At 34.2% G+C, this 26389-nt stretch overlaps 3 protein-coding genes across 8 annotated transcripts; all 3 read left to right on the top strand.

Annotated features, from left to right (window-relative positions):
• The first annotated feature begins 2555 nt into the window (after nt 1-2555).
• Nucleotides 2556-11761, top strand: LOC100803548 (puromycin-sensitive aminopeptidase). Of its 6 annotated transcripts, none has more exons than XM_041017880.1 (32): nt 2556-2635; nt 3683-3757; nt 3874-3918; nt 4079-4219; nt 4320-4395; nt 4527-4603; nt 4926-5039; nt 5163-5237; nt 5338-5445; nt 5532-5744; nt 5859-5920; nt 6073-6100; nt 6184-6270; nt 6378-6403; nt 6641-6704; nt 6807-6887; nt 7036-7083; nt 7202-7220; nt 7386-7390; nt 7487-7498; nt 7583-7639; nt 7738-7847; nt 7921-8001; nt 8086-8269; nt 8784-8932; nt 9022-9160; nt 9254-9400; nt 9486-9567; nt 10057-10232; nt 10663-10890; nt 11004-11075; nt 11436-11761. In XM_041017880.1, the coding sequence occupies exons 4-32, from the start codon at nt 4157-4159 to the stop codon at nt 11514-11516; spliced, it is 2664 nt and encodes an 887-aa protein (XP_040873814.1). In that variant the 5' UTR covers nt 2556-2635; nt 3683-3757; nt 3874-3918; nt 4079-4156; the 3' UTR covers nt 11517-11761. The 6 variants fall into 6 exon arrangements, with proteins under 6 accessions (XP_040873814.1, XP_040873816.1, XP_040873817.1 ...); XM_041017882.1 differs by having other exon boundaries at nt 2583-2640; XM_041017883.1 differs by having other exon boundaries at nt 2607-2635; nt 3710-3757.
• A 4672-nt stretch (nt 11762-16433) lies between these two features.
• Nucleotides 16434-19171, top strand: LOC100814955 (uncharacterized). Its single transcript, XM_003532368.4, has 2 exons — nt 16434-16753; nt 17701-19171. Exons 1-2 carry the CDS (start codon nt 16634-16636, stop codon nt 18886-18888), a joined length of 1308 nt encoding a protein of 435 aa, XP_003532416.1. The 5' UTR covers nt 16434-16633; the 3' UTR covers nt 18889-19171.
• A 1637-nt stretch (nt 19172-20808) lies between these two features.
• On the top strand, nt 20809-23097 carry LOC100797171 (BTB/POZ domain-containing protein At5g41330). Its single transcript, XM_003532800.5, has one exon. The coding sequence runs from the start codon at nt 21511-21513 to the stop codon at nt 22894-22896; it is 1386 nt and encodes a 461-aa protein (XP_003532848.1). The 5' UTR covers nt 20809-21510; the 3' UTR covers nt 22897-23097.
• Nucleotides 23098-26389: the final 3292 nt, after the last annotated feature.

Below are 26389 nucleotides of genomic sequence, written 5' to 3'. Positions count from 1 at the left end.
GAGATCGAATCAACTCAACATTTTAACATAATTTGTCTATACATACATGTATTATGTATAGTTAAATTATAAAGTAAAATAAGTATGAAATTTTAATTAAGGTATATTTTATATTTATATATTTTAATATAATATCATATTATATAAAATATTAATTATTAAATAATAGTTTATTATCAATACATAACTGTTGTAAAAAAAATGTAGAATATTAAATTGGGTTACGACGACCCAAAACATACCTCAAATCCATCATAAAAAAATGCATTATAACTATTTCTAAAACTCAAATCCATCCAAATTAACTTTTGCATGGTTAAGTAAGCGGAGGGATTGAGTCTTCGTTAGTCTTAAATGAGAAGATGTTTTTAAAAGTAAAAAAATATTGAGTTATAAATTAAAATTATTTATTTAGTATATGTTTGGATTAAAATTTATAAATTTAAGTTTGAGTTAACATATCAAGGTTGCAAAAATATCATAAGTCTTATTTCTACTAAATTGAATTTTTAAGCAAAAATGTTCTCTTAAACATATATTTGAAGAGTAATCAAAGACCATTTCACTCTTAGACATGTTTTTAAAAAATTTAAACGAAAATTTAAACACACACTTAAAAATGTGGGCATCCACAGGCAGAGCATAAAAGGACAGTGGGATTGACTTACAGGAAAAATTACATTGGGGGCATTTGAGCGTAAGTCCAAAAGGGTCTTTTAATGGAGGGGGAACATATGCCCCATGTGAGACCAGATACGGATTTACGGCCCCCATTAAGACACATTCTGCTAAGATAGAGGGTAAAGAGACAAAATTAGTTTGAATTTTAGAGCACTCCAAATTGGTAACGATCAAAAACCTATGTCCCCACAATCTTTTAGGCCAGACTAGAAGGGCACCAATTCATCATTAATGGGCCCAACAGCTTCAAATAGTTTGAATTTCTAAATTTTTTTCTTTAAGGTGCTATTAGGTTTTGAAGTTTAATTTGCTTTGGATGTTGACCAACCACTTTGTGGTCAAAGATGGAGCATTTCTGCTCAACGCACTTATATGTTAAGGGCATAAGTTCATAAAATAAAATAAAAAAGTAAATTTGGAAGCAAACGAACAATAACATAACACATCATTTATATTATGTTTCTCCTCCATATATATTCTATTTTTAAATTTTATAAAAAAAATATTTTTAATTTTTTCTTTTATGAATAATTAACACATCATTTATATTATGTTTCTCCTTAATCCTTATTATCATATTAAAGTTTGCAATCTAATTCAAAATCTATATTGTGAAAATTTTGTTCCTTGAGCCACGAAAATGCATGAAGCCCATCCCAAAGAGTTGCAATCGAAATGTTGCTGGTTAGCGAAGGAGACTGCAACCGGAACTGGTATTTCCTCATTCTCCCATATTTTCTTGTTAGGGCGCCGCCAGATTCTCCAAAGGATAAAGGTGAACTTGCTGCATATTTCAAAGCTGCTGGATCACATTCCAAACTCCTGAATAAGACCAGTAATTCTCCAATTCGTTTTCACAGATGGAACAAGTACATTGACAAATAACTCATTTTCGAATCAGGTAGATGTTTGAATTTGGGTTGAACATGCAAATTCCGTAGTTGCTTCCAACTCATCCAATTTATATCATGTAAAAAGTTCCTTTTTTCCATCAGAAGAACTTCATCATGTTTTGAAGTTCATCCTCCAAAAAAGTTGGGAGGAAGTAGACACTCATACAATAGGTTGGGATATCCTGTGCACAAAATTTTATGGGTACTTCCTTACTGACCTTTGAAAGATGCTTAATCCTTTTCCAAAGTCTATCTTTAATGAAATTGAAGACTACTTTTTTGTTTATTCCCACCATAAATGAAAGACCTAAATACTTTCCATTGCCAAACCCCCCGTTTTGAAGTGCTGAGATTTCTGACATTTGAGGGAATGTTAGAGCTAAAAAAAATCTTCCATATTTGCTAATTGATATTTTGTTCGGAAGCTTGGCCATATACATTCAGGATGAATTTAAGAACAATATACTTTTTTCATCTACCTTCCAAAATATAAAACAATCATTAGTAAGCAGAAAGTGTATCAGAACCAGAACCCCTCAGTATACCTTTAAATCATATAACTCTCATACTCTTAATTTTTTTAAGAAGAAAAAATAGACCCTCAGTATGCCACAATAAAAAATTAAGGTAACACTGAGTCAGCCTAAATTCTTTTTCTTTCTACAATTTAGCCTATAAAATTCCTGTTTATCGTGACTGAAAAATTAACTATATCAAAACACATCTTTATCTAAACTATAGGAGCAACATTAGTTAACTAACATGATAAAGGAAATCAAATCAATACTTTGCTTCTCCTTAATCCTTATTCCTTATCGCATCAGTATATATTGCCCTTGGGGCCCCACTATAGCAAAAAAAATAAAAAAATCAATACTTTGCTTCTCCTTAATTCTATTTTTATTACGTTTTCCGTTTTCGTTTCACGAATAAATTTTTGATTAATTAGTAAATAAATTCAAATAAAAAAAAATAATTAAATATCTTCCACTCCAGTCTCTATTTATTCTCGTTCCGTCTTTGTCTCTCTCGCCGTTCACTGCACTTCGTCGCCAAACCAGGTGAGGTGAAGCTCAAACATCAATTCTTCTATGGATCAACATTTTTTTATCCATTTATTTATTTATTTTTATTTGTACATGATTTTTTTGCATCTAATTTATCCAATCCCTTTCCATTTTTTATTTTATTTTATTAGTGAATTTTCATGTCCATAACATAATTCGAAATTACCCCTTCTTATCCCCATTCGCTTATAAGAACGAGAACCGACGCTGGTCTAGGGTTTAAAGGTTTCTTTGTTTCTGCGTTGTGTTTTTGTTTTTGTGGAAATCGATAGCTCTCTCAATTAGGGGTTCGCGATAAATGGCTCGGTTCGTTCTTCCATCGAAGACACTGACCTTTTCGAGGAACACTCTTCTGGGTTTGATCTCCCCTGCTCCTGTGATTATCCATACATACACATTTTCACCTTTTTTTTTTTAAATTTTGTGTCTCCACCACCACCATGCCTCCATGTGCGTTGCATGTTTCTGGATTTAACACAAAATCTTGAGAGAAATGGATTTTTTGCCATAGAAACTCATGTTCTGTTCCTGCTTTTGACATTGTTCTACTGGGACTGTCTTTCTTACTAACTTTTGTGAGTGTGTGTGTGTGCGCGCTTTGTTATTTCCTACACTTTTGCATTATACTATTTGTGAATGAGAAATGGTGTATAGGCATACGCATGCACATATCAAATGAGAGTGAGAGAAACAAATACCGATCATTATATTTTACTATAAGTGATCAAGATTAAAACATACAAGGCATGTAAGTTTTTTAGAAAGTTGGGGAGTTTTTTAAATGATCTTGTTACTTTAAAAAAACTTTTAATTTTGACTATCCATGTATGGATGTATGACCCAATTTTGCTCTTCTCACTCTTATAAAATGGCTTTCTTACTAGATACACCGCGGATATATAGAATCCTTTGTTTTATTTATTTTGTTTAAAATTTTGTATTGGGACTAACATGTTGAATGTTGCCATATCACTTAGTCTTTTCAAATTGCTTGCTCATTGTGGACTGTGATGATTAATACCTTTTTCTTTGCAACTTCAGGTTAATTGCAGTGTTTGTTATTTTCAGAATACAGCAAGAAGGAGCATCAGATTCAAGCATTTCCTTGCTTCAGAGGTTTCTTTCCTTTTTTTGCACTTCTGTATACTACGAATAGGATCTTTGAAAAAATATAATTTTATCATTAAATGTTGTCTTGTGAATGTAATAAACTGTTGACGTGGCTTTTACAGGTCAATTTCCGAAAGAAGTATTGCCCATTATATTCTTCACTATCAGTAAGTTTAATTTGTGTTTGAGTTTCATTCTTTGTTGTTTATCTAGTCGCATGTTTAAAGATGTTCTTGTTTTCTGTATGTTCTTGGACTCTTTCAGGCCAATTATGTACAGTTGCTTGTTTAATTATCTGATCTTGTATGTTCCTGTATTCTGTTCCAGAGGGTCAAGCAAGTAAGTAGGAGACTACTTTGTTCAGTTGCCACAGAGGATTCACCAAAGCAAGTTGAAGAATCCAAAATGGAGACACCAAGGGAAATATTCTTAAAGGATTACAAGATGCCTGATTACTACTTTGACACTGTAAGTTTACAGTGATTTTTAAATTATGTTTCATTCAGGTTGTTGCTACTTTTAAAAATTTATTGTTTTTCTGTTCATGTGTTGCATGGAACTATTACAGGTAGATCTGAAATTTACCTTGGGAGAGGAGAAGACCATAGTTAGTTCTAAAATTGCTGTGTATCCTCGCATTGAAGGTATGGTTCCTTATTTGATCTTGGAAAATCTACTTAAAGTCTGAAATATATGCAGCATCAATATCCAAATAATTTACCACTTTGAATATTTATTTTCCTTTTACTTCTAATTGGTCTATTTTGTGTAACAGGTTCTACTCCCCCACTAGTTTTAGATGGACAGGACTTATCTTTAGTTTCAATTCACCTGAATGGCAAGGCTTTGAAGGTATATTGTATGCTATACTTTTTTTGAGTTGGCTGATATCCACTGTCATGGCTACTTTTAACACAATCAATCACCAAAAGAATTTCTTTCCTATCTTGCTAGTTTTTTAGACAAGGAAATTTAGATTCAGAAGCTGATTTTAATATGTTATATGTTATGAACATAATATTGGTGCTTCCTAATTAAAACCTTAGGTGCTGTGTTTACTTTCAGGAACACACAATATTGGTAGCGATGATGGGTGGTTTAAGTTTAGATTGGTGTGTTACTTGTGTAGTTGTGTAACATTATTTTTAATTCATTCTGTTATGTTTATCTATAGGAGGAAGATTATCATTTGGATGCACGCCATCTCACAATCCAATCACCTCCTAGTGGTAAATATGATCTTGAAATTGTTACAGATATTTGTCCACAGAAAAACACATCATTAGAGGTAAATGAGATTTCTCCTTGTTGAGGAGTGTTTCTTCCTTGTATTGCTACTTTTCCACTTCTGTCAACCTGATTTTGTGTTTGAGGGGGAGGTTGTGTTTACTATGGATTTGATTTCCTGTAGGGACTTTACAAATCATCTGGGAATTTCTGTACTCAATGTGAGGCTGAAGGCTTCCGTAAAATTACATTTTTTCAGGTTGTCATTTTAAGGCAATCGATATGCTAACCTGTTCTATATGTTTATATTATAACAATAAATTCCCACATAAAATTAATGGAATCCTATCATCCAACAGGATCGACCTGATATAATGGCAAAATATACAGTTCGCATCGAGGCAGATAAATCACTGTATCCAGTGTTATTGTCTAATGGAAACCTAGCTGAACAAGGTGACTTAGAGGTAATGTTTTCTTGAAATGCATAGTAGTGAAGACCATCTAGATGGTTACTATACTGTTCATGGATGTTATTTATGTTTTACTGCAGGATGGCAGGCATTATGCTGTTTGGGAGGACCCCTTCAAGAAACCTTCTTATCTGTTTGCCTTGGTTGCCGGGCAATTGCAGAGCAGAGATGACACATTTGTTACCCGTTCAGGGAGGAAGGTGTCCCTTAGGATATGGACACCTGCAGATGATGTACCTAAGACTGCACATGCTATGTATTCTCTGAAAGCAGCTATGAAGTGGGATGAAGATGTCAGTCCTTATATAGTTTTAAATTCATTTGATCAGATGGGTTACTTTGATTGCAATATACATTGGTTTGAATTCTGAATTTTGCTGTCTTGTCATAATATGCTTTCTGAACAGGTTTTTGGACTTGAATATGACCTGGATCTCTTCAATGTTGTTGCTGTCCCAGATTTTAACATGTAATTTTCATCTATCTTTTTCTTTTTTTTGAGATTTCAATCATGTGACCCTGGATACATTGTGCCTTTGTATATTATGAGATGAGACAAGATACCATGAAAGGATTAGGGTGCAGAAAAGTAATATGGTGTACTTTTTTTGTATTGTACAGGGGAGCCATGGAAAACAAGAGCTTGAATGTAGGTTTCCTTCTTGTGAGCTTGTCTTTGTTGGCTATCTGTGTTCAATTCTGACATTTATAATTTATTTTTCTTGTTTGCAGATTTTCAATTCAAAGCTTGTATTGGCCTCTCCAGAAACTGCTACTGATGCAGACTATGCTGCAATATTGGGAGTTATTGGCCATGAGGTTCTAATTATCATATATTAGAATTTTTAAAGAGTTACTTTTCTAAAACTAAATTTCTTTATGTTTTCTTGATTGTGACTAGAGCTTATTTCTTGTCTGTTATGCAGTATTTCCACAACTGGACTGGCAACAGGTGGTGTTACATACCATTGATCATGTTATGCTTTCAAACTAAGGATTTTACATGCTTTTATTCCCACTCGTATAATGTTCTAAAATTTTTTCTACCTAGTTATAGTTCACTTTTGGATTTCTATTTGACATATCATAAACCTGAGTTTGGCAGCACATTTGTTGTTTGTATGTCTATATTTTTCCGTTGCCATGGGTATGTTAAAATTTGAATTTAGCCTTTATTTATTAATATCAGAGTGACATGTCGCGACTGGTTCCAGCTTAGCCTGAAGGAAGGTCTCACTGTTTTTCGTGATCAGGCACAGCCTTTTTACCCGTTTCCTATGTTTCAATTTAGACATCACATTACTTTTGTTCCATCTAGTTTTTTTAATGTAACAAGTTGCATTAACTATTGACAGGAATTTTCATCTGACATGGGAAGTTGTACTGTAAAGCGGATTGCTGATGTTTCAAAACTTAGAAATTACCAGTTTCCACAGGTTATTTTCTTTTCCTTTTTCCGTTTTGATGATCTTTTGTAAGTTTTACAGGTTACTACAATTTATCTTATTTACTATTCTTTTAATATAGAATTATCATGATGTCATTGTCAGGTAGTATTCTGATACTTTTATACTGATTTTCCAGGATGCAGGTCCTATGGCCCATCCAGTGCGACCACACTCTTACATCAAGGTTAGAATTTGAAAATCATTTTGTCTCACCATTTGTCTCCAAAAATATATTTGTTCCCCATTCTCCTTAATAAATGTGCTTCTAAGTTTGTATTTATATATTTTTTACTCTTTGACAGATGGACAACTTCTACACAGGCAAGCCTTATTTTTATAGCTTTAATTGAATCAATATCATATTTGAAAATTTTACTGTATTACCTATTATGTAAGAATTTATAGTGCTCTACTGATTTATCTATCATTTTGTCAACCTTCTGTGGATTAATTTCTGATGTGGCCATTGTCAATGTCAAAATACAGTTACGGTATGTTTCACATTTGTGACACTCAACCTCCAGTTTTGTTCCATTCTTTCTCTCAAGCTCTTGAATTGTTTATAATGATATCTTTCTTTTCTGCAGGTCTACGAAAAGGTTTGACAGTTACCCCTATAATTTTCAATCCCTTCATGTCCATTTGTCTCTCTAGAAGTTTGTTCTTATGATCGTATGTATCAGGGGGCTGAAGTTGTGAGAATGTACAAAACCTTGCTAGGAAGTCAAGGGTTCCGAAAAGTAAGGATGTTTATCCAATGCCCCTATAACTACCTTGTTAACTGCAATGTTATACTGCTTAATTTAGGATTCAATCTTACAAACTCCCTGGATTTCAGGGCATGGATCTTTATTTTAAGAGACATGATGGCCAAGCTGTAACATGTGAAGATTTTTTTGCCGCCATGCGAGATGCAAATGATGCAGATTTTGCAAATTTCTTGCTATGGTTTGTATTTTTTTCCTTCTTTTTCCCTGCATTTTTCTGCTCATTTTGTATTAACTGTTCAACTAATATGCAGGTATTCTCAAGCTGGGACCCCTGTTGTCATAGTAAATACTTCTTATAATCCAGAAGCACATACTTTTTCTTTAAAATTTAGGTATACAAGCACCAACTTTCATTTCTCCTTTTTAAATTTTTCTTTGACTGTCTTTAATATGTTTGATGGGGACATTTTTTGCAGTCAAGATATACCACCAACCCCAGGGCAATCAGTTAAGGAACCCACATTCATTCCTGTTGCAGTGGGTTTGCTTGATTCCATGGGAAAGGACATTCCTCTTTCAACTGTTTACCATAATGGTACTATGCAATCTGTTTCAAGCAATGATCAATCAGTCTGCACTACAGTCCTTAGAGTGACCAAGGTTGTTTAGAATTTCTTTTTGATATGCATTTCTATCTCATGTTTCTATTTGATCTATGTAGTTAAAATATGAACATATTGTTATTATGATAACAGATATACTACAAAATAAAAGTATGGTTTAAAATATGAACATATTGTTATTATGATAACAGATATACTACAAAATAAAAGTATGGTTTGTCTCATATTACTAAGTATGGGCATCACTGTCAAATTATTGAGTTGAAGAAAAATGGTGTCTGAAACATGTTAAAAGGTCTCTTCTCTCTGTTATCAAAATAAAAGTATCATTTGTCTCATATTACAAAGTGTGAGCATCCATGTCAAATAATTGATTTGAAGAAAAAGGGTGTCTGTAATTTTAAGACCAAGTTATCAATTGTGTAATAAATCATCCATCTATCTACCTAATATTGCGTAACATAAATTGTTGAAATAAAATAAGATGCAGAGCTTGGTATGGCCTTTTTGTATTCATAACTAACGGATAATTTTATTTGTATCTGCTGCAGAAAGAGGAAGAGTTTGTATTCACCGATATATTTGAAAGGCCTGTTCCTTCTTTGTTAAGAGGATACAGTGCTCCTATTCGTCTGGAATCTGATCTCACTGATAGCGACCTGTTTTTCTTACTAGCCAATGATTCCGATGAATTCAACCGGTTTGTCTTCTTCAAAATTGCAATTTATTCTTTTTGATTTGATAGCTTAATGTGAATTTATTCACTGGCTTATTTAAATGGTGATTCAGTTGGGAGGCTGGACAAGTTTTGGCACGGAAGTTGATGCTTAACTTAGTGGATGATTTGCAACGTAACAAACCATTGGTTTTAAATTCCAATTTTGTTCAAGGGTTCAAACGTATTTTATGTGACTCAAGTCTGGACAAAGTATGCTTCAGTTTTCCTCAAGATTATCCATTTTGTTGGTGGGTTTTATCATATGATTTCATTTATTGTACTCTATGCTCTTTTATCATCTAGGAGTTTGTGGCAAAGGCAATAACTTTGCCTGGTGAGGGAGAAATAATGGATATGATGGGGGTTGCAGATCCTGATGCTGTTCATACTGTTCGGACTTTCATCAGGAAGCAGCTTGCAAGTGAACTGAGATCAGAGTTCCTCAGCACAGTATGACCTGTTGTCTGAAGCTGTATGCAATTATTAAGTATCTTCTTCATTGTATGAATCTCCTCAATATTCACCTTTTTTTCAGGTGGAAAATAACAGGAGCTCAGAAGAATATGTCTTCAATCACTCAAACTTGGCCAGGCGTGCTCTGAAGAATGTTGCTCTTGGTATAATACATCTTTGTTGCATACTTTTTCCTACTTGACAGGCCAATTCATCAATTGATACTGAACAAGACTTTTGTCCATCTTTTAACTAAGATATCAATTGTACTAAATCCATTCCACTAAGATACATTATGCATGGTGGTACCTTGTTCCTGAAAAGGTTATGGATGATACCTTGTTCCACACTTGGTCTTGGCTAAAATGTGTAGAGAAGGACTCCCAACTGCACTTTAACTTCTGGTCAACCAATTTAAAGGATGTTTTTTCCTAGAGGGGATGGGTTTGTATTATTCTGTGGGTTGCTTTCGGTTCCTCCTAGTGGGGTCCACATTGTAACTATCTTGCCTTTTTCTTTGTATCTTCAGTACACCTAGTATTGAATTTCATTTATAATATATAATATATTGATTTTTGCCGTGCAAAAAAAAAATAAAAATTTATGCATGGTGGTAGCAAGCTCATTTTTTCTTTCTTTCTTTTTTTTTATAGCTTATCTTGGATGCCTTGAGGAAAAAGAATTCACCGATCTTGTGTTGCATGAGTATAAAACTGCTACAAATATGACTGAGCAGTTTGCTGCCTTGGCTGCCATAGCTCAGAACCCTGGTAAAACCCGTGATGATGTTCTTGATGACTTTTATGGCAAGTGGCAGCATGATTTCTTGGTAAATTTCTGTCTCTAAGACTTTGGTTTTGGAATTATTCTTTTGATGTTGGGCATGTCTCCATATCCATTCTCTGTCAATATATCCTATGTTATACTTTACGTCATATGTTGATGGTAGACTGGATTCAATTGAAGATGCCATTTGATAACAATTTCCCTACTCTTATCTAAGAAGAGCACAGTGCTTCCTTCACTGATACTATCTATGGCGAGCATGCTTCCTTCTTATACCTGCTCTAACTTTGCTTAATCTTTTCTGTTTTTGGCCCGGCTGACGGCTATTTAGTCTCTCATGTTTGTCTCACATGTATGTGCGCAGTTGTTCAGTTTAATTTTAGAAGTTCTTCCTCCCTACACCTTATGCTATCCCACAGTAGGAGTCTTTTGGATTATTATTTTATTATTTTATACTTCCCCTTCCTTTCCAGGTGGTGAACAAATGGTTTGCTCTTCAAGCAATGTCTGACATTCCTGGTAATGTTGAGAATGTGCGGAAACTGTTAAGCCACCCAGCATTTGATCTGCGCAATCCCAACAAAGTGTACTCTCTCATTGGAGGTTTCTGTGGGTCTCCGGTGAACTTTCATGCAAAGGATGGGTCAGGCTACAAGTTTTTGGGAGAGATTGTGCTGCAACTTGACAAGCTAAATCCTCAGGTCATTTTGCATTAGCCTCTTTATATTATAGATTCCTTCGTCTGTGTGTATTGTTACTACATGATCCTTGTGTAGTTACGTATATGACATCTTTTTGGTTTGGATGGATGTAGGTAGCCTCGAGAATGGTGTCAGCCTTCTCAAGATGGAGGCGTTATGATGAAGACAGACAAAAGCTTGCAAAGGTAATTAATAGACTTATTATTATTTGGTCGCTCTCATTTAGTTTGGGTGAGCGTTTGTTGAATTGATTTTGAAATGATGAATATATGTTTGAATGTTTTGATTCTAAAAATAAGTTAATTGTAGAAGTCACTAAAAATAATTTCCAAGGAAAAATTACATATAATTTTTCTTCAACTCAATCAATTTCTCAACGTTGAACAAAAAAAACACGCGAATATCTACCGAAAATCATGTTAGCTATTTTTAACTGATTTTTTTTTGGGATAATCTAACATGAAATCAAACGCTCTATTAGGTTATTGAATTAAAAAATGTCAGTGTTGGTTATCAGTTTTGCTGAAAAGACTGTTGTTTTGCAGGCGCAGTTGGAGAGGATCATGTCTACTAATGGACTATCGGAGAATGTGTTTGAGATAGCTTCGAAAAGCTTAGCTGCCTAAAAGTGTTAATGGCGTATGAAAAACTGCCATGATGTGTTAGTGGCGAAAGCAATTGCAGCAACGATCCCAATATCTTTTGCAAAGCTTTGGCGCCACAATGGGTAGCTCTCTTTTTGCATCCATGTCTTAACTCGGGGTGATTTCTTTATCTTTTTCCCAAGGATGTGTAGGGCGTTATGCAATAAAAGCTGAACTAGTTTATCTACGTAACTTTAAAATGTGATTCAGTGGATATTCGTTTGTTATACCGTTTTTTATTTTTGGTTTTATTGATAATTTGACAAGGAAATATGAGTGCGTTTGATTTTTTTTTTTAACTATAAAATAGTTGAGAATTATTTTTAAAACTAAAGAAGAAAATGTTCGAGAGGGGAGGGGTAAGTTGAAGAGATAGAGAAGAGAAGATAAGTCATGTTTTAAAATGTTTGGATTTAGAGGAAATGAGTTTTTGCTACGAAACGTATGGAGCAGTTGGAAAAAAAAAAGCTTTTACATAGTAAGTTAATTTAAAAAAAAAGTTATGTTTGAAAAGAGATTTATTTCTGCATTTATTATTTGGATAAAAAATGTAAAACATTTTGTAATAGATGCTTTGTCCTCGTGACGGAACTTCAGTTTTTCATTTTTAATAATAATAATAATAATAGATGGATAGATAAAAAGATGGATAAATAAATTTAAAAAATTGACTTATTTGTGTTTCGTGGAATGTACTGATGGGTGCATATAAAAGACGCCGTTTACGCATTATAGGAGTAAATTGATATGTAGTGGTTTGAAACATGGGGGTTAAGAAACAGAGAAACAGTAAACAAAAAGAGAGAGAAACGGCGAAGGGTAAGGAATAGATTTGAAGTAAAAAAAAAATCACCATATCTAGTTTCCTTTTCACGCTATTTTCACTAATTTAAAAGGATTGACATTCTAAAAAGTTACTATTCGTTCTCTTCATAAACTAGCTATACTTCTAGCATTTATGTTTTGAGAAAATAATCTTATAAGGTAGTTCATTTTAATGATTGGCAATGTAATTTTTTTATATTGATAGTTCAAAACTATTAATTAAATTCTCTATGTATTAGTGTTTTTATTGCGAGATTTTTTTTTTGTCATGTTGGAGAATTTAATTTATTCTTCTTTTATGTTATATATTAGGTTTATTTGTATTATTTTATCATTATACAATATGTATATGTACCTTAGATTTTTGAAAAATATCATACTTCGTACCTTTTACCCAATACCAATACCATGTCTGTATTTATATAATGTAATCAATAGATTAGTCTTTGACTCTCTCGATCGAAAGGTATCCTGAATTCAAGAAAAGAAAATCCAATATTGCAATATGTAGATGGATAATCAAAAGTGAAGCTGTGGGCTATTATCCACAATTCCATGTAGTGTGCGTGTCATGGTCGCATGCCATAACGGATTATTGCTGTTGAGCAAGAACCTGCAGGACTTATGTTTAAGTGTCTTTTACAGCCAAACCCAACCACCTTACCTGTGTGTTTAACCTAGGGTCCCAAAAAATAATAATTGGAGGATTGATAATAAGTTTGAACTGTTTATAAAATATGACATTTTGATTCGTATGTGAGACCGATGCTTTTAATCAGCGGTTCATTGAACGCTCCGTTTTATAAAAGCACACCGAATTGTTTCCTAGTGTTATTCTTTTTTTTTTTTTAAAGAGATTTTCTTGTGTTATTCTAATGCACCGGTTAGGGTATTAATTTCTACCCTTCCTTTTAGGGCAGAATTGTTGAGCCTCACTCAAACTTTCTTTCAAGAATTTTGTTCTGTACTAATTATACAGAATAGTCACTAATTATTCTTCATTTTTTTCCCTCTTTATAAAAAACTTAAATTTCCGAACTCTATTTTCCGCCTTTTAATATTATTTAAGCGTAAATTAAATTCCCATACTATTTTTCGGCTTCTTAATTGTACTATTAATTTCTTCATTCAAGACTGTTTGGCCTTAAATTACCAACGGGAAATCTGGTTAGCTAACCAAAAGGGTGTCATATGCTAAGATTTTGTTTTGTATGTATCGTACACCTTGTGCTTGTATCAAGGCCTGAAAATCATATTTCTAACGCTTTGTTTGCATTCGCATAAGTCAAACAAAAAGGGTGGGGTCATATAGAAAATTAAGTAGCACAATCACAATGCCATGATACGTTTGATATTATCGCTAGTGACGCTTACTACTACTTGTCCAATGATGAAAAAGGTGTCCCCGGTTATCGAACAAGATTGCTATCTAAACCTAGATTAATTATCGCCTCAAAAGTCTTCAGTTTGATTACTTTTCAGTTGCCCTAGGATACATGCAAAAGGGAAAAGAATCTATGACTTTTATTATTATTCCTACCCCACTTATTACAAGCTTTCTTCCTCATATCATAGCAACAACCAGCAAAAGGACTCTTTCGGAAATTTAGTGGAAAGAGGATGAAACAATTTCTTTTGCAATCAAGATTGAGTTGCTTAATTCCATTTAGCTAGGCTACATAGCTTGGAAATTGCCAATCAGCATCTTTCATAGCATCAACAGATCACAAGCTAGGCCGCATAGCTTCACAATTTTCTTCCTATCAAAAGTGTAGTCTTACAATCAAATTATAGGGAAAAATAATTACCCGGAATAAGAAGACGAAAAAAAGAAAAAGAAAATACTTTGATTCCTTTTATAAGTGTTCTTTTTGTTTAAAAAGACAAAAAGCAATATTTTATTATTTTAAAAAAACAAATAGCTCATATCATTTCATTAGAAATGAAGTTCTGAATACATGAAGAAATGTGATAAAAAAATAATTGAACTAGCATGAAATTGTGATACTCGTACTAAAACATGAGTGACATAATTTGTTTGACTCTAGCAAAACTTATCTCTAAGTTTGAAAATAAAGAAAGCCTGCAATTCAGGAATGCCATGGCTATTAATCAGTGAAAATGTACTGTATCAAGTGAACAGCATGTAGACATAGGGTAATAATTAGAAAGCTTACGATTGCTTTTTGGGGAGGCCAAAACAACAGTCACATGTTATAGCTTCGGCTTTTTGTCACAAACCTAACAGTGAGCCCACTGTTTCTCAAGCATTTGTAATGCTATAAGTAGTTTTATGATTTTATCAAAGTCTAGATTGACATGGCTTGGTAGGTGGGGTTTTGTTCTTAACCGATTTAAGGCCATAATTGTCTTCTACAGAGTTTAGGTAAATCATTCATTGTTCATTGATCATGTTTGTTTCTCGAGATATATAATTCCCTTCTAGTAATTTTTATTTCCTGTTTATTTTCCTCTGAGCTCTTGTTGACGCATAAGATGGAGAACTAAAAATTAAGACAACTAATTAAGCAAAACACACAGGATCAGGATGTCTATTGCGCTCCTATTTCCTATCCATGAGAAAAAAAAATTGTTAATTGAAAATTGAAAATGAAATACAAGTCAGGGTCATGCTTCGTGGCATTACTAGACTGGCCTGAAAGAACTAGAGTTCTAGAAATGAGGCTTTTTGTTTAATTTGGCCAGGTTCCAATATTGGGGAGTTGTTTTATGCTTGGTATTTTTCAATCACGTTAGTTGAACAACACAGCAAAATTTCAACCTCGTAGACAGCATATTAAGAATTTTTTTTTTAAATACATTATTGAACTGTCTCAATCATTTAAAATTTTTAATTTTTTTACACCTTTTCAAACAATAAGATACTTATATTTTTTTTATTTGTGTAACAAGTGTCTTCAATTAAGAACTCATATTAACCGAACAATTAATAGAATTTGGATCCAGAGCCTATAAATCAACTAATACAGAATTATTTAAACTTAACCAATGATCCCAAGTTTCATTTTTAAAAATTAATTATACTAAATACTAAAAGAAACACATTATGAATCTATCTAGTTTTAGCAAAATTACCTCTATAAAAGAAATTTGTAATCTCCTAATAAAAAAGCCACGGAGATTAATTCAGTATCATATTTCTAATTTCGCAATAAAACACACTAAACATTTGGCTAATGATGGTTTAGAAAAGCATGATGAAGATAAAGAAGAGAGAAAAAAGGATTTGAGCTAGGGTCCATAATAAAGATCTTTTGGGCATGAATTTCAGAGAGAAAGAATTAAGAATATTATCCCATTGATAGACGAGTAATAAATATAAAGGGATTAGTGAGGGATTGGCCATACGTGCAAGTTATTTCAAAGTGGTAAAAGGGGAAGAAATAAAAAGAAGAGATGGCGGTGGGGCCCACCAGAGGGTGTTTGTCAGTGGGATGGTGCTGCGCACGAAAGCCGTCCAGAAATGGCTGTGCACACGTGCACGTGAAACAACCACTCCTCTTTTCTCTCTCTCTCTCTCTTGCCAACAACACCATTTATTAACTAAACACCACATTAATCTTCCCTTAATTCTATTCGCATGAGTGAGAGAATACTAGAATGCAATCAAGCATATATTTTTTTTAATATTGAAAAATGATATCTTATATGATATTCTTGAAAGTAACATCTCCAATAATATTTTTTTTATGTAAAACAAATGTCTCCTAAAATTTTAATGATATATACTAACATCAGTATAAAAGAATTTCATACTATTAATTAATTAAAATTCACAGCTCATAACTTTTAAGATATTTCTCATAAAAGTAACAAACTAATTAGTACATATTTTTTTCTCGTGTTCAATGATTTATATGTAAATACAAGAAGAGGGTTTTTTTTTTTTTTGGTATTTATCTTTTAGAGAGACGATTTTCTTCTAGACATAATCAAAGACTTGTTGAAAATTAAAAGATTGTTTAGTGCGGGCAAAGAAGGGTAGTTGGGTAAATGGGCGATACTGTAGCGCGACATTGATAATTACATTAAGCACAAAGTATAAAGCAAGCCAAACCGAGTCTTGGTTAATCACATGAGGAGCAAGTCATTGCCGTGTTTGACCTCAAAAATCAAAAACACGACACAAAATTCTCGGCAACGCAACTCACGCTGCCCTCAACAACACAAAAAAACTCAGATTTCATTCTCCTTTATGCTCCTCTCTCACCATTTTTCCGTTAAAAAGATTATTATTCTGATCGCTCAAAGAGATGCGAGGAACTAATGTAAATGATGGAAGAGCTGATAACAACAACACTTTAGATACTATAAACGCTGCTGCTTTTGCCATAGCCTCTGCCCAGAACCGCGTTTCCCAGCCTTCTACCCAGGTTTAACCATATTTCTGTTTTCTTCCCAAGAGTTTTGGAAAATAATTAACCAAAAATAATCTTTTTTTTTGGAGGGGGGTTTGGATCATTTTGATGCTTTAGACCTTTATTAGCCTTTTGGTTCTTTGGAGTTCTTTTCCTTGGTTTTTGTTATTTTATGTATTCCATCATTTTGTGTTGAACGTGGGCACTGTTTGGTCGAGTTTATTTTATAATTTGATTTATCTCTTTTCCGAAAAGAAGACATCTTTTCGTTTTCTTTTTTCCCCTTCTACGATTGCAAATAAAGTAGCAAACTTTTCGTCTTCAAAAGATAGTAAGTTCGTGAAAAAGAAAAAATAAAATTAATTGAACAATGTTAGGATTTTCCTGTGCTTACTTGGTCTTTTGCCTTCGGTATTAGCATAGCGTGTAAAGTCCGAACTCATCAGTTTTCTCACTCTTTCTGCTTTTAGTTGATATCAGTCGTTTTCTTGATTATTTAGTAGTAATAATATGGGAATATATTTTTGTTTAATTATGCAAGTCTTCTCTTTGGAGTCAGAACTTTTTACTTACTGAATTAATTTAATGAAAAGCAATAAGAGCATTATATGCATACTTTGCTGATAATAACAAAATAGTCTTCCTTTTATTTTTTGGGTATTGAATCTCTCTCACTTTTGGATAATCTGACGCCTCATACTTGTATGAATCTTTTACTTACTGAATCAATTTCCAAAGAAGTGACTTTTATGTGATTCCTTGCATTTTTCACTGGAAGAAGGGATGTTCAAGATGTAAAAACTACTGTGTATGTTTCTTATTCAATCTGGGGTCTATCAATATTAAAATTAAGGTCTGAATTGTATTTCATTTTGTATGCAACTAACTATAATGCATCAAGGGAATGAATACTTGTGATGTGTTCTGTGACTGAAACTCAAGTCAGCTACTTTTGGTTGCAGAAGAAAAGATGGGGGAGCTGGTTGGGCAAAATTGGGTGTTTTGGATATCAAAAAAGCCGAAAGCGCATTGGGCATGCTGTCCTAGTTCCAGAACCAACCTGCAATGGAGCTGATCCTGCTGCTAGTTCAAATCAAGCACCTAGTATAACGCTTCCCTTTGTGGCACCTCCCTCATCTCCTGCATCTTTCTTTCAATCAGAACCTCCCTCAACTGGTGTGTCTCCTGGTGGCCCTGCCTCAATCTTTGCCATTGGCCCTTATGCCCATGAAACCCAATTAGTCTCACCGCCGGTTTTCTCGGCTTCATCCACTGCTCCTTTCACTCCACCTTTCACCACTCCTTCTTCCCCCGAGGTTCCTTTTGCTCAGCTACTTGACCCCAATAATAAGAACGCTGAAACCTTTCAGAGGTTCCAAATATCTCACTATGACTTCCAATCCTATCAGTTTCATCCTGGAAGTCCAGTTGCTCAACTCATATCACCAAGATCCACCATCTCATCGCCACTCCCTGACTCTGAATTTAATGCCACTTTCTCCCATATCCTTGATTTCCCGATAGCAGACCCTCCCAAGCTTCTCAACTTAGATAGTAAACTTTCTGCTTGTGAAAACCGGAAGTCAAACCATGGTTCCGGGTCTCTGACACCCGATGCTGCGAGGTCCACAACTCAATCCGCTTTTCTTTCAAATCATTGGGTTTCTGAGATCAAAATGTCCCCACATCCAAGCAATAATCGCCTCAATGAGATTAGTATAAATCATAGAGTTTCCTTTGAGTTATCAGCCCAAAAAGTGCTAAAATCTCTGGAAAACAAGCCAGCAGCATCAGTGTGGACTAATGTGGTGTCAAAATTGAAAAATGATGCTCCAACAACTGACAAAGAAGAAAAATCCGTAGAAGCTGTGCTCGATGAAAAACAAGTAGTTAAAGAAGCTCACAATGATCAACCACTGGAAGAAATCACTTTGGGTGGAGAAAAGGCAACAACAACAGTTCATGAGAAGGATCAGTCCTTAACACTTTCTTCTGCTAAAGAATTCAATTTTGATAATGCAGATGGAGGAGATTCGCTTGCTCCCAATATAGTTGCTGACTGGTGGGCTAATGAGAAAGTTGCAGGGAAGGAGAGAGAGGCATCCAAGGATTGGTCCTTTTTCCCATTGATTCAACCTGGTGTCAGCTAACCAATATGGCTTCATCTATTTGGCATTGATTTTTAATTTTGTGCCTTGATGCTTGACAGAACCCAACAGCACACATCCTATAATATAGAATCATAGTAAATTAAGATTTGGAAGGCTAACACAGTGATGGGGTTCTTTTTTGAACTCAATGGCCCCGAAAAAATAAATAGTGAGTTTGCTTATTAATTATTATGTGTTGTAGTTTTCCCAGGTTTGGATTAGAAATAGCTGTACATTTTTAGCATCTATGTTTATATTATATATGTAATATAGTTGACTGTCATTATTGTTAACTAATGAAGACGATTATAATATATATGGCTGAAGATCATGATTCTTTTTATTATCTGGATACACCAAATTTGAACCTTGGTCCAAATTTGTGCGTGGGAGGAATAAGGAATTCAATCTTCTCGCTCACAGGTATCTTGAAAAGTGAATGTGGATACCAGACTTGTTCTATTTGACTATTTCAAACATTAAAAACTTTTAAAATATTTGCAACACATCCAACCAATGTTGGCAACATTTGTTGTTTTCTTAGATTTCGCTTTAGGAGTTAGTAATTTTCCGAGTGTTCAAATTTGCCATAGTTCAGTGTAGAATTGACAGATCCAACTCACTAATAATTGGGAGACAGATTCCCACATTTTGGACTATCATGCTCATGCTCTAAAGTAAAAGACATGTTACCTCAAATAAACAATTTTACTTTCTGTGGGTACATCAAAGTTCAACAAAACTTAACGAAAAAAAAATGTGAATGAGAAATGAAAAAGATAAATTGTCTGATAATACTTCCAATTTAACAATAATTCATACACCAAATTATACAAGAGAGAGAAATATGAGATGCATTAAAAGTGCTTCTGTTTTACCAAAAAAAGAAAAAAGTGCTGCTGTCCAAAATGTTAGCTGTTGTATAAATAACACATCATACCTGTTTTTAGCTGTTGTTTTCTAATTGTTGACAAAAAAATAAGTAGCTTGAAGGACTGGAAAAAAATAATCGGTTACACTAATTCAAACCAAACTGCACTAAAACTCTAATAACGTAAACCCTAAAATAACTTAATTATAACTGGCTTTTAAAACCGATCTTGGCTTTGAAACTGATTTCTACTAAACAGTTTTCTAAATCCATTTTTTTACAAAATTTATTTGTTTAAAGTTAATCTTGAATTAGTGCAAACCGATTTTAAAATAATTCTTTTCAGTAAAAAAAAAACATTTTAAATTTGCTTTGGTTCTGTACCAAAAAACTGTAAACTGTACAAAAAAAAATTGAATTTGGTTTGATTTTACACGACCAAATCGTACACACTCCTATAACTTGCGTTTTTAATTTCAGTAAAAAAAAAAGTTGCATTTTTAATTATTTTTTTTGTATAATTTTAGTAGCTTGAATTTTGGAACGTAAAAGGCCCAAAACGCCTACCTCAGTGTCCTAAATCAGCAACTTCAGGTCCAGTCCAGCACGACTATCCAGAGTCCAGACAAAACTTACCTTTTTTCGTAGAAGTTTCCATTTTTTGGGTCTTGTTTGCACGCTTGACCAATACATTTTATATTTACATTTATTGAGCAAAGCAAAATATCAATGTTTTTTTTAGATGATAAGCAAAGTATCAATCTTTAAATTATTTAATGCAACTAGTAGTAATTCCTTAAAAAAAACTTTATTATTTTTCTATACAATCAAGAATATATCTTAACTAAGGAACTAATTGTTTCGAAGCATAAAAAGTATAATAGTGAATTGTATTTTTCTCAAAAAAAATTCTCTACATACATGGTTAAAAATTAAACTATACAATATACTTATTAAAGGATCCAAACATTTATTAATTTTGTCATACTTGTTAGTAAACTAATTATTATCCGTTTAAGTAAAAAGTAAAATCTATAAGTTGTCAACTATTATTAATTATACTGACTAAACTAATACTAGAATTTTTATTTCTAGTTTCTACAATATTTTAATACATCTTCATGACATAAGTTTGTAACATTCGATCTGCTGACTATATGACTATAATTATTTACAAAAAAAAAATCTATAAATTATTCATTCTGCAGTCAAATAGCAACTTATCTCTGTCTCATTTCGCCCCTTTGATAACACAAATAACAATAATAATCGAAAACTTGGGCACCAAATTTGACCCAGCAAAAAGAGAAAACGTGCGGCAATACCCAAGGAAAGTAGAAAGATACTCGCCGCAATGGTCTGAATATTTGAGTCAATTCTGAATGTGGTTCATGTTCTGAATGCGGTCCATCTGGGCCGGCTAATTTTTGAAAGAGAAAAAGAAAACCACGTTGTTGATGATACTCTAGAAGGCTGGACCAACCTTGCATTGACCAAACCCGAGACTTTTGTGCATTGCACCTTCTAGAGAACCTCCACTCGTGGTCATGGCATAACAAAACCACCCTTTTTCTCACCTGTCACAGATCACAAATACTCCCTATATATATAAAAGCCTCTCACTTCCCTTCATCCTCACAACAACCCCCATTTCCCAACCACTGCTACAACACCACAAACTTTTCTCTTCTCTCTTTTCTTGTTTTCAAATCTCAGACGGAAGAAATAACAAACAAGAAATCATAGGAAAAATGCCACCTTTTGCCGGCTCCGAACCAGTTGGGTTCCCGAAGCCAGATTCCAACATAGTTTCCATTGACGTGGGAGGCCAACTGTTCCAAACCACGAAACAGACACTAACCTCGGCGGGTCCGAAAACCTTCTTCTCCAGAATTGCGGCGGAATCTTCTGGACTCCACACCCCCTTCGTAGACAGAGACCCAGAACTCTTCTCGCTCCTTCTCTCTCTTCTCAGAACCGGTAACCTTCCCTCAAAGGCCAAAGCTTTCGATCTCCAAGACCTAATCATCGAGTCTAAATTCTACGGCATCGAGTCCCTCCTCGTCAATTCCCTTTCCAACCCTTCTCAATTGGAACCTTTTAATCTCCAAAAATCGCTTCTTTTACCCTTGAACGGACGCGATTCCCCCTCCGCCCTCGCCGCCACCGCTTCCGGCGCCCTCCACGTCGCGCACGGCAGCAAGATCACCTCCTTCGACTGGTCCCTCCGCCGCAAATCCACCGTCCTGACTCAATTTACCGCCGTGGATTCCCTCCTCGCCCTCTCGCCGGCCCTCGCCGCCGCCGGCGCCAACGACTTCTCCGGCCTCCAGATCCTCGACCTCGAGAAGGGGCGCGTCAGGGAAACCATAAATTGGGAAAACGTCACCAAATCCGGCTCCACCGTCCAAGCCATCGGATCCTCGCCGGAAAACATGTTCGTGAGCTTCGAATCTTCCCGCAGAAACTCGAATTCGATAATGGTTTACGATTTGCATACCCTAACACCCGTCACGGAGATCAGTCACAACGAGATCTTCGGCGCGAACATCGATTCGGCGATTCCGGCGACGAAGTTGCAATGGATTGAGGGATATAATTTGCTAATGGCTTCTGGATCCCACAGTGGGCCCTCGGGCGTGAACGGGAACATACGGTTGTGGGATGTTAGGTCCGGCAACGTTGTTTGGGAGGTTTCTGAGAAGGTAGATTGTTTTGCTGACGTGGCGGTTTGTGATTCGTTGTCGGTTATTTTTAAGGTTGGGGTGAATTCGGGGGAGGCATCCTACGTGGACTTGCGGAATTTGAGTAGCGGCGGTGAGAACGCGTGGGTTTGTCTCGGAGACAATAAAAGGAAAATTTTGAATGGGAAGAAGGAAGGGTTTGGTTGCAAGGTTGAAACGCAGGGGAATCAAGTGTTTTGCACCAAGGGTGGTGAAGTGGAGTTATGGTCGGAGGTTGTAATGGGGTCTGGGAACAGCAGTGGGAGGATCTTCAAGAAGAACTTGATGGGGAGAGTCAGGGATATGGGTGGGGCCAAGATTACCAATTTGGCCTTTGGAGGGAGCACCATGTTCTTGACTAGGAAGGATCAGCAATGTGTTGAGGTGTGGCAGAGTTCTTCTAGGGAATTTTGATGACTTTGTTATTTTCTTCAATTTTTTTAAGAAAGATGGTTGGTTGCATTCTGTAAATGAATTTGGCCCGCCTGTAGATTTTTTGAAAAGTTTGGTGAGGTACCAACTACCAACTTTGACATTATTTTCCTTTTGTTTGACAAATTGTTTTAATCTTTTTCTAAGATATCAATTACACTGCAGTCTATCATGATTCATGAACCTTACTGTCCATATTCTCTAATTCTTGTCATCCAATAAAAGATGTGGCCTTCAACTTGTTTTATAAATTTTTTATTTTCTACATCGACAAAATCTATGGTCCTATAGTTTGGTGCATCCATGCTCCAAGCTAAATGGGGTGGGTTGCAGAATCGTTCAGGGATGAAACCATGGTTTTCTCTCATCTGCTAAAGTTTGAAATTTAAAAATTGTACTTTTCAATAAAAATAAATAAATACAGTTTAATAAGTACATGGCTGATACTAATTTAGACATGTATTTCAACTTCATTTACTGGTTTAAAATTAATTGTATCAACTCTAAACCAATGGGATCACAAATTCTAACAACTTTATTCACCCTAAATTGATTTAGCTCTCGTTTGTTTGCAGTTAAAGAATTAAAAATAAGTGAATGAATAATAATCACATTTTATATTATATTTTAATTTAAAATTTTCATCTTAATTTATTTTTATTCTATTCCATTTTACTCTACCAAACACCCTACCTGTTAGATACCAAATTCTCCTTCTCAGTTGTGTTGATAAGAAAATGTTGAATCTGGTGTTTGTTTAGTTGTTAGTTGTTACTGTGAAGCCTTGTCAGTTGAGAAGCTTTGGTCGCTCTAAATCTGTTTGTTCTGTCCAACGAGGATTAAATGGATGGCCCCTTCCTTTGAATCATGTCCACAGCAAGGCCAGCCAACTCATATGGTAGCTAAGATTGGTTTTTCGTGTAATTGGACAACTCTTAGAATCAATATTGTTTTGTCCTTCAACTTGATTTTGCTAGAACTGAAAGCTAATCCAAGCACACTTTAACATTTCATATCAATTTCAAGTTTATGATGTTTGAGTTTTTTTTATTGACTTAATTAAATTTTTCATATCAGTAATATACGTTGTTTTTAGATTATTATCTAATGTTTATTTTTTTTCAATTAAGTATTTGAAAATTTTTTACATTTCACCTGAAAATTTTTTACATTTCATTTTATTATCGTTCGTTAATTTCTTGTGTGAGGTGTTAATGACAATATGTGATGACATGTCATTCTTTCTGTCACGTCATCATTTAACAGAAAGGAGACTAATGCTGAATAGTAAAATGAAACATAAATTTTTTTCAAATATTTAGTTGAAAAAAGATTAATGTTAAGTAGTAATCTGAAAACAACCTATATTACAAATATAAAAAAATTAGTTAAGTGTTTTTTTATTTTTAGCTTTAGTAAGATACTAGTTTTGTAGGGTTTTTTTCTCCATGGATTTGTAATTTCTTTGGGCTTTTGCACCTTTAATCCACAAAAAAAAAAGGTGTTGGCTATCCTATGAGTGCTGCTGCTGGTGCACCCAGCACTAACCACAAAAAGATAAAAATACCCCTTACAAATCAAGTTGATCTGTAAGTTAATTTTTAAGACTTACAGATCAACTTGATTCGTAAGAAGAGAAATTAATAAGGACAATTTTATCATTTTTAAAAAATGATGAGTGCACTAACAATAATACTGGTGGGTGCACATAGAACACTTCTATCCTATACGGTAGGGATCCCACCCTGATATTGTGAGAAGCACTGGGGCAAGGCTGCATAATTTCGCACGGGCTTCGCCTAGTTTTTTGGACCTTGGTCACTTGCCTTTCTACCTTTCCTTTTTTTGACAGTATTTTTTTTTTTTTGGTAAGAACTCTGTTGACAAAGTATTTACGGTAACAATTGTTTTAGGACCATTTTTTATGTAGTTGAAAATATATTTTTTCTAAAATTAAATTAAATCAAATATGGACGTTGCTGACTGGTAAACACTCACCTGTTTTCCGCACAAGTGAATCTTGAATGAGTAGATATTGGCGCAAGTTTTTGTATGTGGAAAAACCTTTGTTCGTTGCTTGAAATTGAAAGGATTAAGTGTATCTTTAATTCAGACTCTAACATCGATTTTAAATAAATTTGTACATGCTTGATTTCACATAGTAAAAAAGTTTAAAATAGATCCAAAATTGTTTCTATGTTAAAACAACTTCGGATCATTTTTGTGTTAGATTAAAAAATTATATTGAATTTTACTCATAATTTACTTTTATAATAAAATTATTTAAACATAAATTATTTTACTTTAAAATAAATGTTATTCAAAATAAAATTTATAAAATTAACTTTATCAATACTCATTCATATACACACTATGTTTATGTGGCAAAACAGGATATCCCAACCTTGTGAGCTAACTCGATTTTACTAAATTAACTTCGTTCAAAATCAATTTTACCAATTTGATATCTGACAAAAAAAAGTTCAATCTCAGTAGTAGTTTTTAGTTAAACAAACATGCTCATTGATTGGCAAAAGTGCAACGCTGGGGTCAGGAATCCAACACCAACGCGGTCTTAATATAAGCCCGTCCTCATTACTTTCCGACAAATAAAAAACCCATTTACAGCTCGATCTGGGCTCTTGGGTCGCGCATGGGACGACAAGATATCATTAATCAACGAACTAAGTATTTTACGACATTTTTCACACCCCGCCCCACAAAAAAAATCAAATGAATTTACACATATCCATTTCAAAACCTTCCACATTCCAATTTCTCCATCATATTCGATTCTTAGAATGGTCGAATAGTGATAAACTTTTAATACTTAGAAAATTTTCTAAATTACACAAACAATTGATTTAAAATCGGTACATAAAGAAATTGTTAAAGGTTAGTCATCCACGTTTGAATTAGGTTGATTCACAATGATATTTTTGAAACTTAGCCATGTCAATTTGGGGAAAAAAATCGGTACATAAAGAAATTGTTTAACGAAAAAAATAAAAAAGAGAAGTTTATTTGATTCTTAGAATAGATATCCTATCCAATACCTAAATAAAAAAAAAAAAAATCCTATCGTATATTTGTGTGGCATGAAAAGAATATGTATCAAACTCAATTTAGGTGAATCAATGTCTTCTAAGCTTGCTAGCTTGATACTGTAGCACGTGTGTAGTTGAGGACTATGCAGCATGCATGTGCCCTTTTAACTTTGCCTTCCTCCTGTCTGCAGGGTCCGCAAAACATTAACCATGTCCATATGGATATGGTCCTCTTGTTGTAATTTCTATAGCGAGGCATCCACTAATGTGTTTTCTTATGCCATAAATATTAAAAAAGTTGTTGAGAAGTACTGTAGTAGTGAATAATAATTCAACGTAATTGTTCTTTATTCTCTCATTGCATTGTCAAATGTCGTGGACTTTTAACCAACAAAAATATAACTAAACAATTCAACGTTTTGAAAACT

The sequence above is a fragment of the Glycine max genome, chromosome 8, assembly GCF_000004515.6.
Source record: "Glycine max cultivar Williams 82 chromosome 8, Glycine_max_v4.0, whole genome shotgun sequence".
Taxonomy (NCBI): domain Eukaryota; kingdom Viridiplantae; phylum Streptophyta; class Magnoliopsida; order Fabales; family Fabaceae; genus Glycine; species Glycine max.
This window is presented reverse-complemented; position numbering and strand designations above follow the sequence as displayed.

Coding starts and splice junctions, on each gene's coding strand:
- LOC100814955 (XM_003532368.4), top strand. CDS start 16,634: ATGCGAGGAACTAATGTAAATGATGGAAGAGCTGATAACAACAACACT. Junction 16,754..17,700: donor TTTCCCAGCCTTCTACCCAG/GTTTAACCATAT, acceptor TTTTGGTTGCAG/AAGAAAAGATGGGGGAGCTG.
- LOC100797171 (XM_003532800.5), top strand. CDS start 21,511: ATGCCACCTTTTGCCGGCTCCGAACCAGTTGGGTTCCCGAAGCCAGAT.
- LOC100803548 (XM_014778631.3), top strand. CDS start 2,940: ATGGCTCGGTTCGTTCTTCCATCGAAGACACTGACCTTTTCGAGGAAC. Junction 6,271..6,377: donor TGGGAGTTATTGGCCATGAG/GTTCTAATTATC, acceptor TCTGTTATGCAG/TATTTCCACAACTGGACTGG. Junction 11,076..11,435: donor ACAGACAAAAGCTTGCAAAG/GTAATTAATAGA, acceptor GTTGTTTTGCAG/GCGCAGTTGGAGAGGATCAT.